The sequence below is a fragment of the Rattus rattus genome, chromosome 9, assembly GCF_011064425.1.
Source record: "Rattus rattus isolate New Zealand chromosome 9, Rrattus_CSIRO_v1, whole genome shotgun sequence".
NCBI classification, from domain to species: Eukaryota; Metazoa; Chordata; class Mammalia; order Rodentia; family Muridae; genus Rattus; species Rattus rattus.
Genome location: NC_046162.1, coordinates 29,835,169 through 29,850,720, shown reverse-complemented (window position 1 = coordinate 29,850,720; position 15,552 = coordinate 29,835,169). Strand labels below are relative to the sequence as shown.

At 39.1% G+C, this 15,552-nt stretch overlaps 1 protein-coding gene across 2 annotated transcripts in view; it reads left to right on the top strand.

Moving 5' to 3' along the window:
* The window catches only part of Sgcd (sarcoglycan delta), a 911,604-nt gene that overhangs the window by 802,161 nt on the left and 93,891 nt on the right, over positions 1 to 15,552 (top strand). For both annotated transcript variants that reach the window (XM_032911912.1, XM_032911913.1), the window contains one exon: positions 13,167 to 13,239. In XM_032911912.1, the coding sequence (XP_032767803.1) occupies positions 13,167 to 13,239 (73 nt within the window). The remainder of the gene's footprint in view (positions 1 to 13,166; positions 13,240 to 15,552) is intronic.

Genomic DNA, 15,552 nt, shown 5'->3' with positions numbered 1-15,552 from the left:
CTCATGCTTGCTATATCATTATGCCCAAATTGGAAAAAGATGCAGAGGACCCCAATGTCAGATAGTCTGTAAGTTCAACTCCAGGAGAATCAGATACCTCTGGACTCCATAGGCACCTGCACATATATGCTTGTATACACACAGACACACAGACACACATATACACGCAGAAACACACACAGACAGACACATGAACACACATAGCCTTAAATATTTTAAAGAATAATTGGGAAAAACTTTCTCAGAAATCAGTATAAAGTTGCTTCTATTCATGTATAAAGATAGAGAAAGAATGATTTTCATCATTAGTTCATTTGGCTTATTGTGAAAAAAATTTAAAGGCTATGACCCACTGGAAGGTTCCATTTACTTCTCTCTGTTGATGGAACATGTACTGGTATTGAATTTTAGACAATGGTGGGTCATGAAATTTCTCTTAATGTGGCTCAAACAAATTAGTCCTAGTGGCTGAGCCAGTCTGACAGTAGACAGTTGCTGGTGGCTTTACAGTAACACTAGGTGTCTGAAGGCCTCCAAGATTAGGAAGATTACCCTTAAAATTTCACATATGCACCATGTAAATGAATAAGAAACAAGAGTGAATGTAGCCACCTTTATTGTGACCCATCTGTATGCAGTAAAACTCCCCTCTGCCCCTCTCCAGAAGAGTCCCCAACCTCTCATTAGGTTGCAATAGGCACGGTCTCTCCTAATTTGAAGAGGGTAGGAAAAGGCGGTGATTTAGCTGGAGGAATTAGTCTCATTAATATTACTGGGATGTTTTTTGTTGAAAGGGAAATGGGGGAAAGGTTGTTTCCATAATATGAATATTCCTGAGAATAAAGTCAATGTATAAGATCAAAATCAGTCACCTTTAAGCCACCTGTGAAGAGCGCCCACCTTAAGACTTCCTTTCCCACCAAGATTATCTCCGGAAATGAAATCATTCAAGTGCTCTCCTTAGTTCTGCAAATGCTCCATCACCTGTGTTAAGATTTCAATTTGCTATTTTTCACTTTTCAAGTCATCGTCTCATCTCCAATAAATGATTTTCTTAACTTTCTTCAATTACATTGTAGGCTGTGTTTCTCCTCGGTTCTCAATTAATACTTCAATTTCCTTCTCTGTAGGAAGGCATGGCCACCCACCTGCTTGGCTACTTTTTCAGTGGCAAGAAAACCATTAGAAACCAGGTCTGCGTTGTCTCCCCAGGTCTCTCAGCCTCCAGTGACTCTCTTGGTGTTGATTGCCCTCACAGTGAGAGACTCTTGAGAGTGGAGATTTCCATTGTGCGGTCCACCTGCCCTTCAGTCCCTTGTGGGAGGGCAGGTCACAGCAATGGTCTTCTGAATCTGTTAGCATGCTTTCCTTTGTTCCGCTCCCCCACCCCACTTCCCCTGGCTCTAGCCACCTGTCACACACAGGCCAGGAGGGCAGTGCTTATACAAGGTCACTTTCATGCAGCACACAGCATGCTAACTGGCAGCATGAGTGTTGTTCTCTGCTACAGCAGTCACGCAGTTCCACCCTCTCCTTGTTAGAGAAGCTCTGCTACTCATATGTCCTCTTGACTCAGAGGACACCCTACACTATATCTTAAATACAACAAATGGGCTGAAAGTATTTGTATGGTGTTAGCTAGTATAAAAATATAATGGAAGCATAAGGAACTGAAATAAGATTGCTTGCACTTAGATGATCCTTTTTTTCTTACTTTCTTTTCTTTTTCCAATTTGGGCATAATGATACAGCAAGCATGAGTCTGAATCGATTCATTTCTCTAGTAGAGTTTGTTTAGCTAAACTGTGTATCTCTCCATAGCTTCCCTAGATGTTTCTGTATGTAAACCTTAAATCGCCTTGCAGTTTCTCACTCCACACAAATGCGCACGATGTGTATTTCAGTGGTACGATGGGTTCACTGAAACCGCCAGAGCACTTAAAATAGAACTCATTGCATTATTCTCTGCCACTAATACTCAAAGCAGTTAATGAAGCTCTGTTATCTCGCAGGCCTTATCTTCTTTTCTTGTTCTTATTATCTTCTAACCCAATGAATAAAACATATCCATCATCTATTGAACATTTTGATGTAATAGCCAAATATAGCAAAGCATCAATGTATCATAATGCATTTTGCTTTATGCCATAGAAAATAGCATATATACATTTAAACATGCCTCATATATACACATACATGCATAAATACACATATACACATATATAAAACACACATATACACATACAAATACATGCCTGCCTGTGCATGAAGATTCCTTTGCCCTCTGTATTTGTTACATTTATTATTGTGGTAATAAAATAACCCACAGAAGTGATGATATAAAACCAGAAGGGTTAAGGCTAGGTTACAGTTTGAGATGACAGCATCCACCATAACGGAGAGCACATGTCCGTGGAAGCAGGAAACCAGCTTGGTCACGTTGCATCTGTGGTCAGGAAACAGAAACCTACCCTTTCTCCTGGGCAGCTTGCTTTCTTGTTGTAAAGGCAGCCCAGGACCCGAGCCCATGGATAGGCGCCATCTTCCGATCTCAGTTCACCTGACTGAGATCATCCCGCCCAGGCATGGCCAGAGATTTGTTTCCAGGACAACTGTACATCTTATCAGACAGACAATCTATATCAACTGTTATACCCTGTAAGAATCAGTATTTGTCAGTTTGTCAATTTGTAGACTATAGTATAGTAATTGAATATGCATGATTTATAGTAATTTCACTGAAGGAATGAATTTTTTTTCTTTTATAACTATGTAAATAACTATATAGCTGTAATGAGACCCTGGAAAGGTAACAATCACACTTTGTCACTGAAAATTGCCATACACTCACCATGATAGATATCAATGTCTTGCAACACTTAAAATAACTATAAATTTTATTAAAATTTTATATTTGGTCTTTTTACATTTATTTATTCATATGTATAACCCACATACATGCCACAACACATGAATGGAGGGCAGTGGACAACTTTCAAGGACCGATTCTGTCCTTTCACTACATGGGCACCAGACATCCAACTGAGATAATCAGACTCAGTACCAGGCTCTTTCTCATGTCAATTTTTTGCCAGCACAAATTTTATGACCATTTTGAATTTTATTAACTTGTAGTTCCATAAAAAGAAACATCTGACTCCAGTTTCTCTACATACCATACATGGGAGAGTACTACTGCAAATGCTGGTGGGATGGACTCATTACCTATTCTTTTTAGGTTAGGAGAATGAAACCTAATACCAGAAACAGAAAATATTTCCTGTGTAACCTAGAAACTGCTCACAACAATTACAGATGTTTTGTATTAGCAGCTTAGTAAATGCCACCAGGGAAGACATGCTGTGAGGAAAGTGGCCCACATGACTTTTTCCATGAACACTTGCTCTCTAGCATCCGCTTATCCCTCATGTCTGCAAAGGCCTTGAGACGAAGTGGCCTCTGGGCTCACTGTGCACAATTCCAAAAGTTGAGGGAATTCGGCACACTTTCCAATTCTCAGTTCATTTCACAACCCTGACTAAATATAACCCAGCCTTTCCTTGAGAAAATGTAACAGTATGTTGCTCTCAGGAGAGAGCCAAAAGTTCATTCTAATAATTAAACAGAGAAGTTGGGAAGAGGGCTGCATTAGCCAGGCTTGCTGCAGAGCTGTGGGGACAGGAGTTTTCTTGTCCCCAGCCCCCACATAAAAAGCTGGGTATGTGTGATGGAAGTAGTTTATAATCTCAGCTATTAGGGAGGCAGAAATAGATGGATCTCTGCAATTTTCTAGCCATTCCAGCCTAAACAACAAGTCTTAGGTCCTACTGAGAGCCCCTTACTACAAAAAAAAAAAAAAAAAAAAAGAAAGAAAAACCAAGGTGTGCAGCTTATGAATAACAGAAGTTGATTGCTGGCCTCTATATATGCAGACACATGTATGCATTCATACAGATTTGCGCGCTCTCTTTCTCTCTCTCTCTCTCTCTCTCTCTCTCTCTCTCTCTCTCTCACACACACACACACACACACACACACACTCTCACACACATGCACACATACATACAAATTAATAATTTAAAAAATAGTTGCTTCTGAAGAATTTCCTGAGATTATTGTCTGACAAACTACTTATATATTTCTGTGCTGGTTTCTGTCCTGTTTGGATGAAAATGGGTCTCAAATCAAAAGAACACTATATTCTAGTATCAAAACATTTTCATGTCCAATATTCTAGACTGACATAAAAACTACCAGATGTGTTCTAGAAAGAATTCTAACAACAATAGTTATATAAAAAACCTTTTTATCTAGAATTTTAAGGTAATCAGAAAAGTATTTGTACACAGGGGATATTCATTTTCAATTGGTTATTTGTTATTTTATGTAATTAACAAATACATTACTTATACATAAAGGATGTTTAATTTAATTTTTCTTATATTTCTTGTTTCATCATAAGAAAACTAAAAGCTGAAATTTGTAAGTCAAATACTTGAGTATATTGTTTCAGGAGTATATGACTTCTGTGGGCACAGATGGCCTTGGACACTTGTTGACATTGCTTGAACATGCATTCTAGATTTCTCCTAGAGCTCTTTGATCACCCTTCCATGTCCTCTTGTCCAGTCCCCACCGCCATCCTAATGATCCACTCCTAAGGGTCTTCTCAGCCCATCTACTCCTGTTCCTCGTGTTGAGTTCTCTAGCTCAGCCTTCCTATCTCTCCCCTGGCCTCTCCACATCTTTCTTTGCTTCTGTGATTATCTTCTTCATGCTGTAACATGGCATCTAAACGTTACTATCAGAAAGCATGAACTGGCTCTGTAGCACATACGTATTCCTTGCCATTCTGGTTGTAGGGAAGTCTAGATTCTGATGTCAGAATGGTCTCACTTGACCAGCTTCCTGCCAGGATGAGTCCTAGTCTGTCTTTTCTTAACAGCCTCATCCTAGGATAATTGACACATGACACATGACAGAAAGAGGACACATCTGACAAGTTCTTTTTATATGGGCACCAATCCTATCACCAGGGTTCCAAACTCATGAGCTCTTCAAAGCCTAGTTATACCCCTGCCTGAACGAGGGTTTCTGTTGCTTTGATAAAACACAGTGACCAAAAGCAGTTGGGGCAGAAAAGGATTCCTTTCATCTCATACTTCCAGGCATGTAAATCCATTGCTCATGGAGTACGATGGACTACAAGCCTGTGACTGTGTGTTCCTGTTTCTCAGACTTGTACGCATCTATTTAAGACATACTTGCTGAATGCACTGAACATTGGGTTTCGCTGCATGCCCGCTCTACTCTTCTTCTGAATCACGGCGTATGGAATCTAGTCAAGGCCGGAACTCAAGCAGGGCAGGGACTAATGCAGAGGCCATGGAGAAGTACTTGATTTTCATGGCTTGCTCAGCCTGCTTTCTTTTAGTACACAGGATCACCAACCCAAGGCTGGCACTCTCCATAGTGAGATGGCCCTCCCATATCAACTATCCATTGAGAAAACACACCACAGGCTTGCCCACGGGCCTAACCATTAGATCATTTTCTCAACTGAGAATCCCTCTTCCACAATAACTGTAGCTTGTGTCAAACTGACAAAATACTTCCAGCATATTCCCTACTGTCCCCTCTTGTAATACCATCCCAATGGGGTTAAGACTTCAACATATTAAGGTTTCTTTCATGTAAATACTCCGTCCATAAACTGTAACCATACAATCTTTTAATAATCTGAATTTGATCAAACTATATGTCTTGATAATAATTGACATCCCCTCTAGAATACTGCACTCCCTGGAACCTATCCATTTCTCCATTACCCCATCATGGCTGTGACGTGCTAATTGTGCTCTAACTACATCGTCTTTCTACATCCCTGTCTTGGTATGTTCACTCTTAATGACTTTTTAGGTATCAGGAAAATTTCAGTGCTTCAGGAAACTTATCTGCTAGATGTGACTTTAGGAAAATTTCCAAGATTTGTGTCCTTTTAAGACTCGAGCACCTTTACGCATATATATTCTTCTTGGTGAGCTCTCTCAAATACCAATTATTTCAACTAGTCAGAATATGATAGCGGAGGATGTTCCATTCTACCAACGTATGACTGTGTCCCTGCTTCAAAAGACCTACCTCTGCCTACTCAAGAAATATGTGCTGAACGAATGGAACGGTGGGTTTGCTGTACACCATTCTCTTCTGAATCATGGGATATGTAATCTAGTCAGTTACCTGAACAGAACTGTAAGTGACCTTGCACAGCACAGAATCCACCTATTCCTACTTTATATAACTTCAAAACAACCACATTTTCTATTGTTAGGATAAGAATATATTTTTATACCTATATTGGATTGTAAAAGGAAGTCAAGCTGGAAAGGCATGATGGGGGGAATGTTTGAAAGATGGGTTGATTTGTTTCTTGATGTATGAGAAACAGGAAACAGAAGACCTGATGTTTAGTTCTGAATTTCTCAAAATTCACTTTTCAGGGCTTTAAAAAGTTAGATATAATGTTTGTTCCATTATTTCCATTCTATAATAATAAATGTTACTTTCTGCTAGTTCATCTCTTAACAGGATTTGTTCCCTCTTGGTTTTATTCTTCCCGTTAAGTGCAGTTTAAGGCTAATATAGCAGCTACTTGCCCTACGCAGGACCCTAGATTCAATAACTAACATCACGAAAATGACAACACAGCAAAACCTCTTCCACTGTATATTCTAAAGTTCTTTGTTCCTCCAGGAAGAAAAGGAGGTGGGCAAGGATAAAATTCTGCTTATGTCAGATGGTGACCTCAGAGAGCTTTGGATTTAGAAGGCACCACTTATCTCATTTTACAGTTGAGAGCATCAGTGCCTAGAGAGCTTGTATGTTGTTCCTTACACCTTACACCATGCACACAGAAGTCTAGATCTCAGGTATGCTGACATTCAAGACCCCTCAAAAGGAAACCGAGGTAACCCTGAGCTTGGAACTTGAGTGTCCTCTCCAGAGATGCTATGCCTCTGTTTCTATGGTAACAGAGTACACTCAAGACGTTTCACAAGTGTACCCCCAACCTGAGTTAGTAGGGAAAGAGCCACTGATCTTTATGGTGAATCAAGATACTTTAGATAGATCTTGTCACATGCTTTATAAGTTCCTGATTGATTGCCGGGAATTAAGTTATTGGGCAGAGAACCAGCTAATGGAAACACATCGATGAAATCATTTTTGAGGGACATTAAATGAAACTTAAAATAAAGCTGAAATGGTTTTATGGATTTTTCAGTCAAGCTGTTTATGAACATTTATTGCCTGTAAATTATATTGTGTCAAAAGAAAGAATCAGTGGGTATCATTTTAATGGGAGCCTTTTTGAAATAATACAATCAAGAATAATATATTATCCAAGTATGGGTAGAGGACAACACAGTGGATTTATCTCAATGGATGGCTGTCTGTAGAAGAAGGAAATGTACAAATCAGAAACCTAGTAGGATTTAAAAATAAAAGGTCTTTTAAACAAGTGTCAATATCTCATCTCACTGCAAGTATGAATAGGCTTGGAAGACAGGTGACTAGGGCCCTGAAGGCAAGCATTGCTTGAGCACATGAGCCTTTGCTGAAACATGTCACTAGGAACTGATGTGAAAAGTACTTGGTGTGAAACCAAGGCTGAACTTGTTTCTAGTCCCACCACCTACAAGCTTTGTGACTGTAGGATAATTTTCATGTGCCTGAGGTAAAGATTACACATCTATAAGATATTCAGTCTCTTGACCATAAGGCATGCACACAAGGCAACACATGTGTTGAGATCTGAAGATATTGTCCATGAGTAGAGTCTTTTTCCCTAATGTGAGTTCCAAGATAAACTCAAGTGGTCAACCTCACATGATAAGTGATTCACTCACTAGGCCATTTTGCCAGTCTATAATCTTTCCTTTCCAAGAAGAAAACGGAACATCATGGGAGTTATAATCATGTTCGAGGTTCCTCAAATGAGTTTTTGTACCTTTCTCTAGAAATTCATATCTAAAAATATGCCTTCTGGTATGTAGGACACAGGACCCCATTGGCCCAATCCTAGCACAGAACTCAATGATTGTTGGATTAGATGATGAGAGGTGAGACAAAGGCATCTTGCCTTTCCCTCCCTTCCCACAGGAAGTCCCCCTTCCTACCCAGAGGCACCACTCTATTCTTTGTTGCCTGGCTTTTCAGCAGGTGCAACATTCACCTGTGTGAACTAGTCAGCTACACATCACTTTTCAAAGCAACTTAAAAAGACACAGGACTTGGGGCTGGAGAGATGGCTCAGTGGTTAAGAGCACTGACTGCTCTTCCAGAGGTCCTGAGTTCAATCTCCAGCAAACACATGGTGGCTGACAACCATCTGTAATGGGATCTGATGTGTCTGGTGTGTCTGAAGACAGTTACATTGCACTTTTAGATCTTAAATAAAAGTTAAAAAAAAAAAGAGGCAGGACTTACTGCCGCTCACAAAATCAGAAGGTTCAGTGCATGGTCATTTGACTCTATGTTTCTTTGAATATGTGAGGCAAAACATCAAAGGAGTCAGAGATGGGAGTAGAGAGATGTATACCGTATGGCAGGCAAGAAGCAGAAGGACACAGAGATACCAAAAACAGAAAGTTAAGACAGGACATAGCTTCATAGAGCATGTCTTCACCTCTACTTTCTTCAGTGTGGAGCCTTTCCTAAACTTCCTAAGATCTCCCAAAATACCACCAAGAGCTAGGGCTAAGCATTCAACACATAAGCAGTGCAGAGAGCAGGATTTAATATTTAAGCTATAATATCCTAGCGTGGACCAAGCAAGGTGCTAGGGCCCTGGAGCTAAAGGCGAATTGATAGTCACATGTTCATGAAAGTCTCTTCAGGGGCACTCACTGCGGATGTGGTTATGAGACCCATGTAAATTTTAGCCACAGTCTTTACATAAGCATTTCCTTGGTATGGAAGGGGATTATAGCCCCTGATGACCTTTGACTTTAAAAAAGTATTTTTATGTAGCCTTTGCCATATTCCTCTATTACAATGTTTGTTCTTTTATAAGCCAAATTAAAATAATATTTGGAATTGTAATTTGGGAGACTCATTTTAAATAGATAGTATCATGTAAGGAATTTTATGACAGGAAATGAGCCTCCTCATGCCATCAATCAGAAACCAGAGCAATCTAGCTCCAGGAAGCTACACCTACTTACATGGACCTTCACGTAAGTTGAAGAGGTAGAATGGAATATTCAAAATAGAGAAAAGCACTCAGTAGTAAATGTTGGATGCCAAATATATATTGTAGCCATTTTATAAATACGTGTTGAGTGCTTATTCTTTGCTTTTGGTTATGTTGAGCAATGGGGATATGGCAAAGAAAAAGACATTCACCTAGTCAGGGAACAGCAAAGGTATATTTGGATCAGAGAAAACCATGACCCTGACCTCTGGTGTTCAGAGGAGACTGTCCTTTTGTAAGGGTCCATGATTTGCCGGGAGAATAATACCACAGACGCAAATAGTATGCAAACACAAGTCCAGCATGCTGGGGTCTACCATCTACAAATATGGAGAGACCCCAAAGTGAGCTCATAGGCCCAATTTATAGCACATTAGGGGCCTGGGGAGGGGTAGGTGACCTCTAAATCTTGGCTCTATCTCTAGGAGCATTCTAGAACCATTGCTGGGGAGAGGGTGGGGGGACTGTAAATTGTTGCTGAGGAAGTCTGAAAACTGCTGCTGACCCATTAACCTTGCCTCAGAGCAGATACAGAGCAGCTACTGAGGCCTGGACTTGCCTGGACTTGCCCAGTTCTTGGAAATAGAGATTTAGGCCTACTCTCCTAAACTGCCAATTTGAAGCCTGTCATGGAGTCAACCTCGGCTGTCTTACTTTCCACATATCACTATTGAGTGAAGTGGTGAGTGACCTTATCACGATCACTTATTCCCTACCTCACCCCACCTCCTGCTGGCTCAGAGGCTGGCTCAGAGAAATCACAGAACCAAAATTCATAAGCTCCAGATAAGTAGCTCTACCTTAAACTGAGTGAAGCCGAGTGTATGGTTAAAGAAGCAGATGTATTTGATTATCATCCTTGGGTAAGGAAGGAGACTCGGCCAGAGTTTGACTAGGATAAAGAAGATGATCAGAGATTTATGTCATTGAAAGGAAATGCCATTCTTCAAGTTCGAATAATTAATCTAACGTAATGTACCTTCTGGTCTACAGTGTGTACATGTTGTGCACAGTCACCATAGGCGTCAGATGTATTATGAAGGTCGGAATGTATATGACAGTGGGCAAAACACCAAGAGTCATGGTTGGGGTAACAGTTTATACACTGAAGGCTGTTCATGGACAGAAACGGTTGCCATATATATAAACCAGACAACTAAAGCTGAGATAATGCTATTTTTGCTTTAACTGAATTCTGAGTAGAGGAAAAGGAGATCCAACTAGAACTTAAATATACCAAAAGTATAACTCAACTAGCTCTTTACCTTACTAAGATATAGCACTGTGCCTTTTAATTGTAGTTTTAAGGCTAAGAACCACAGGTTTCTAAATTTCAAAAGGAAGTCTTTGTTTAAAGATGTAGTTTCTCTAGTACTGGAGATGGTTAGGGATGTGCCCAAGGCATCAGATAGCTTGAGCAATATTACCATGTGACTTCGATGGGGGTAATTTAACTCTTGACAATTTCATAGTTTGCAAGCCCCACATACTTCCCCAAGGATTTCAGCAATGCTGTGGATATGAAATGAATACTCACTATGATGTTTAAATTTCTTTTTTTCAATTTAATTGCATAAATGAGTTTTGTTCAGTATTAGAGAGGCATTGGATGGGATTAATCTCTGAGGACTTTCAAGAAAGTATTAACTGTGAAATAAAATGAGGGCCATACCATCCTGGGGCTTAGGGTCTCAGATGAAATAAAAAGGGAAAGAGAAAAAGGCTACCCGAATGCTGGCATCCCTTTGCCTCTGCATCCTGAACTTCCCAGATTTGAGCAACCTCCTCCTTCAAGCCTTCTCCACTGTGGGGAACCACAGCCTCAAACCACAAACAAAGTACATCCAGTCTGTGGCCCATGAACCATAAGTGCTCCCAGATACCTATGAATATGGCCAAAATTAAGTGCAGATTATATAATGTCTAAGTGTCAGAATGTTGGGTAGCAGCACTGTGTGAGCAAAACCTTTGGTCACAGTAAAGAAAAAATTAATTAATACACTCTTCAAAACCAAATTTAGTCCAAATTTAACCAAAGCTGCACGATAGTCTAAAATCCAATCCATTCTACAATTAGACAAAAGCAGAATGTGGAAATCTCAGGGGCAAAATTAGTAATTTATGCACAACACAACTTTGAACATTCTTCCATAATTTGCATAACAAGTGGTAGATTTCATTATGTGTATATTTCAATGTGTTTGAAATGATATGGAATTTTTAAAAAGTAAGAAGGATGTTGGTGCTGCAGAAATATTCAGTGGGTAAAGTGATTGTTATGCAAGCATGAGGACCTGAATTTGGATCCCCGATACTTATGGAAAAAGCAAATTAAGTGGCATACATCTGTAATGTCAGCATTGGGAAGTAGAGACAGATGGATCCTAGGGGCTTGCTAGGGAGCCAATCTAGCCACTAGAACATGCTCCAAGTTCAGTGAGAGCTGGGGAATAAAGCCAATGTCGATTCTAGTTTCTCCATGAGCATGCACGGGTAAGCACTCCTGAGCACACATGTACATACAGAGACAAACACACAAGAAGGTCTTCAGGCTGAGAAAGATTTGCAATGGCCCACACTTGTTTCTACTCATTGATGGTGTCACTTCAGTGAGGTTACTGTAGGGAATATGAGCAAGTACATATGATAAAATCTATTTGATTAAATGTCTGTTAATCAGCAAGTTATTTCATTAATACCTATAGGTAATGTTAAGTCAAAGCATTATTTTCTGATTGTCCTTGCAATGGTCTATTGCTGCTGTCATAAGATTGAATATTATTGCTATTGTTATATAAGTAAATAAATCATTTTTTCTATATACTTCACAATACCAGAATAAATTGAAATTAAGAGTAATAATTACAAGTGAAGGAATTCAAGGCAGTATAAACATGCAAGGAAGTTCTAGAAAGTTGCACATAAGTGTAAGATATTCCACTTTACTTAACCGTATCAAAGACATACTCCAAATGTGAAGCACCTAAACTCTTCAAAGTACAGGATCTGCCCAGCTATGCTTAATTGAGAATCTAATATCTAGGTCAATTGTCACCAATACACTGCAGATTAAATGATTTGAAATCTCTTAGGGATAATAAAAATCAGACAATTACTAATTTCTTATAGCTACAAAGGGTCAGCTGATGTTGACAGGTGGTATAGATAAAAGGCTAACAGTTCTAATAAGAGCTGAAGGTCTTAACTGGGCTGGGGATCAATGCTTATACTCAGTATAGAAATTTGAAATGTAAACACATAAAATATTCAATAATAAAAAAGAAATATGTATCTCAAGTGATCTCTCATAATGTTCTATTTGAATAACGTTTCAAAATGATGATACAGAACTTTATTTACAAGGCACAAAACACTAGCTTGATACTAGGCAAACATTATCATCTAACCCCGTATTACAGAAGCTGTACTCCATTGTAGGAAGAGGGCCTCAGCTGTTGCGTTTCGAAACTTCCAGTCAGATGGCCATTAATAATTTATAAGGTGGCTAATTTATAAGACAAGAGTTAAAATTTCCTGTTTCAAGTTATATTTTTAAAAATCTTTTTCTTTTAGAGAAAAAGGCTATGAATTTGAGGTAGACATGGGCTCATGAAACGAGCCTAGAAAAAGGAATGGAAAAGGGAATGTAATTATATTTTAATTAAAATGTTTGTTTGTTTGTTGCACCCTCACCCCAAAAACCTACATGGAATTTTCCTCCTGTATGAAATCTGATACAAGAGAAGAGTTGTCCCAGGTTCTTTTGAGGGTTGCTTGTAGGAACTAATTTAACACTCTCCTGTGAGGAATCCTGTAGCTAGTGGCAAAATGCCCACTCTCAGCTCTTATCAGTGTGCAGATGATGTCCTGGGTGACTCTACAATGTCTGTTTGCTTTTGTTTTTTCTCTGTAGGAGCTGAAGGCACAGTCTTCCCCAAATCCATAGAAACACCTAATGTCAGAGCAGACCCCTTCAAGGAACTAAGGTAAGCTTCCGGCTTTGATTTGCATAGACCAGCAGCTGTTTCCTGTCTATGGCTAGCCAAGGACTCATTTGCATAATACAATTTGCATAGATGAGTAGCTGTTTCCTGTCTGTGGCTGGCCAAAAACTTATTTTGAATAATACTGACATTTATTATATTAAATATTTTAATTGGGAAAGATTGGTGAATTACTGAAGATGATGATCTTTTTAAAAAAATTTTCTGAGCACTTAAGGAACCAAACGTTGAGATGAGAGGTTTCCAGCTGTCTAAAGGTGATTGGTGATTAGATTTCTGGGCTGATAATGTCTATTTATTGCTTTTTTTTCTATCTTACTACAAATCAATACAGTTAGTAAATGAATCACAATTGGTGTTTATCAGCTACCCCAAAAGTACTATATAACAGAAGTTGGTGTCTAAGCCAAATTCAATTGTTTCCCCCATGAAAGAAAATGTTTATTACTCGGGTAGTGCGATGTTGGGACTGTATTCTTTAAATATTCATTGACTAGAGTTGATCTTCAACTATGGATATGGGTGTGGTTTTAGCAGGGGAGGCATTTGAGATTCTATGTTGTTGCTACCAATTATACAAAGTGAAACAAAGAATCTACAGATGGATGAACATGGAGCTATAGCCTAAAAACCATCCTAGGGGCTGAAAGTCAGACAGAGAAACATATTAAAAATAATATGTTGATTTAAGTACAGCTGTAATTTCTAAGATAGGATTCTAGCCGTCTAGGAGCCAGGGATATGTTTGGTAATTTTTTGCATTTGCATTTGGTAATTCATTGACCTAAGATCAGAAGAATATAGGCAACATTGGATAACTACTTCACAGTAGACATCACTATAATCAGATGCATCCAGAATCCGTAGGATCCATCTACTCCTTCAGAATATAGACTTTAGACCTGTGCTGTGCTGAAATGGCCACAGCCACAGGGGAGCTTGTATTCCATCAACAGAAACACATAGTCAGCCATGAGAAATACATTACATAATTCCTAAGCCCAGAGCCTTTCTTTAAAATGTATACTCCCTAAGGATGGAGGCATATAGATTGAGAAATAAAAAAGAGGATAATTATTGGAGAATGAGAACTTTTTCCCAGTAAAATTCCAAATGAGGTGGAGCTGTAGTTTACAACTCAGCTGTTCTGCAACTGTGTGTGCAAATGTCTATGTGTGTCCATGTTTGTACATGTGTGGTGACATTAGTAATACACCAGATATCTGCAAGCTCTCAGTTATTGAAGCCTGTATCATAAGAGCCGAGAGACATCAAACCAACTTACTTGGATGAATGGAAAAAGGAAATGTGACAGATGCATAATATCACTAAATTTTAACTCAGAAACTGTATTAGGCTAGAAGGCCACCTCTGGAGTTTTAAGAATAACAATTCAGGGACCCAGGTTAGAATAGCTTGAGTCAGTGTTCTGTGGAAGGCAGGGGAAGTCTGAGCTTAGGTGGGCCATTGACTGTAGAGAAGGTAAGGAAAGAATGTGTAAACTGAACTGAAATGCCCCTAAAGCTAGAGGTCAATCGCTTAGTGATGTGCATCCTAAGACTTGGCGTATGAAGGCATTGTTGTGTGATTTCTGTGTTGCAGATGCTTAGTGTGAAAGCTTCACATCTCTGACAGCATTCAGCAGTTAGAGTCATATATAAGACCTATGTCTTAATGACTCCCTGACTCCATTTTGTAAAGTTCTATCAAAATCACTTTTATAACAATTCTTTTTTTTTCCCACAATGCAAAAGACATAAGAAGGGTGATGGCCACATGTGACAGCATGGATAAACTCAAGGGCATTACACTGAGTGGGACAAGCTAGACGTACAAGACAAATAGTATGTGACCTCATTCATATGTTAAACAAAATAAGTAGAGTGTTTAGTACAGAGTAGAATAATGGTCATTATAAGCTAGAAGGAGAAGGTAGAGCAGATCAGAAGAGCATAGATAATGCGTACCAAACATACCTTATACACATTACACTGAAGTCCATTCTGATATTATACTGTGTAGTCTAGTGCTATAAACGCACAAGCCATCACATGTTTTATAAAGAACCAGAAAAGATGACCCCGAAGATTGCCAACACAAAAAGTTAACCACTATTTAAGGAGACACGAAGGCTAATGACCCTCATTTAATCATTATTATGTCTTATCAAATTAGCACTTTGATCGTCATAAAAACATATAATTAGAATAAAACCATGCCAAAAGGGCATTTCTTTGTGCATCAATCCACATTGAAGAGCTGGTCCTTGGAGAACATGAAACAATATTTGCTCAA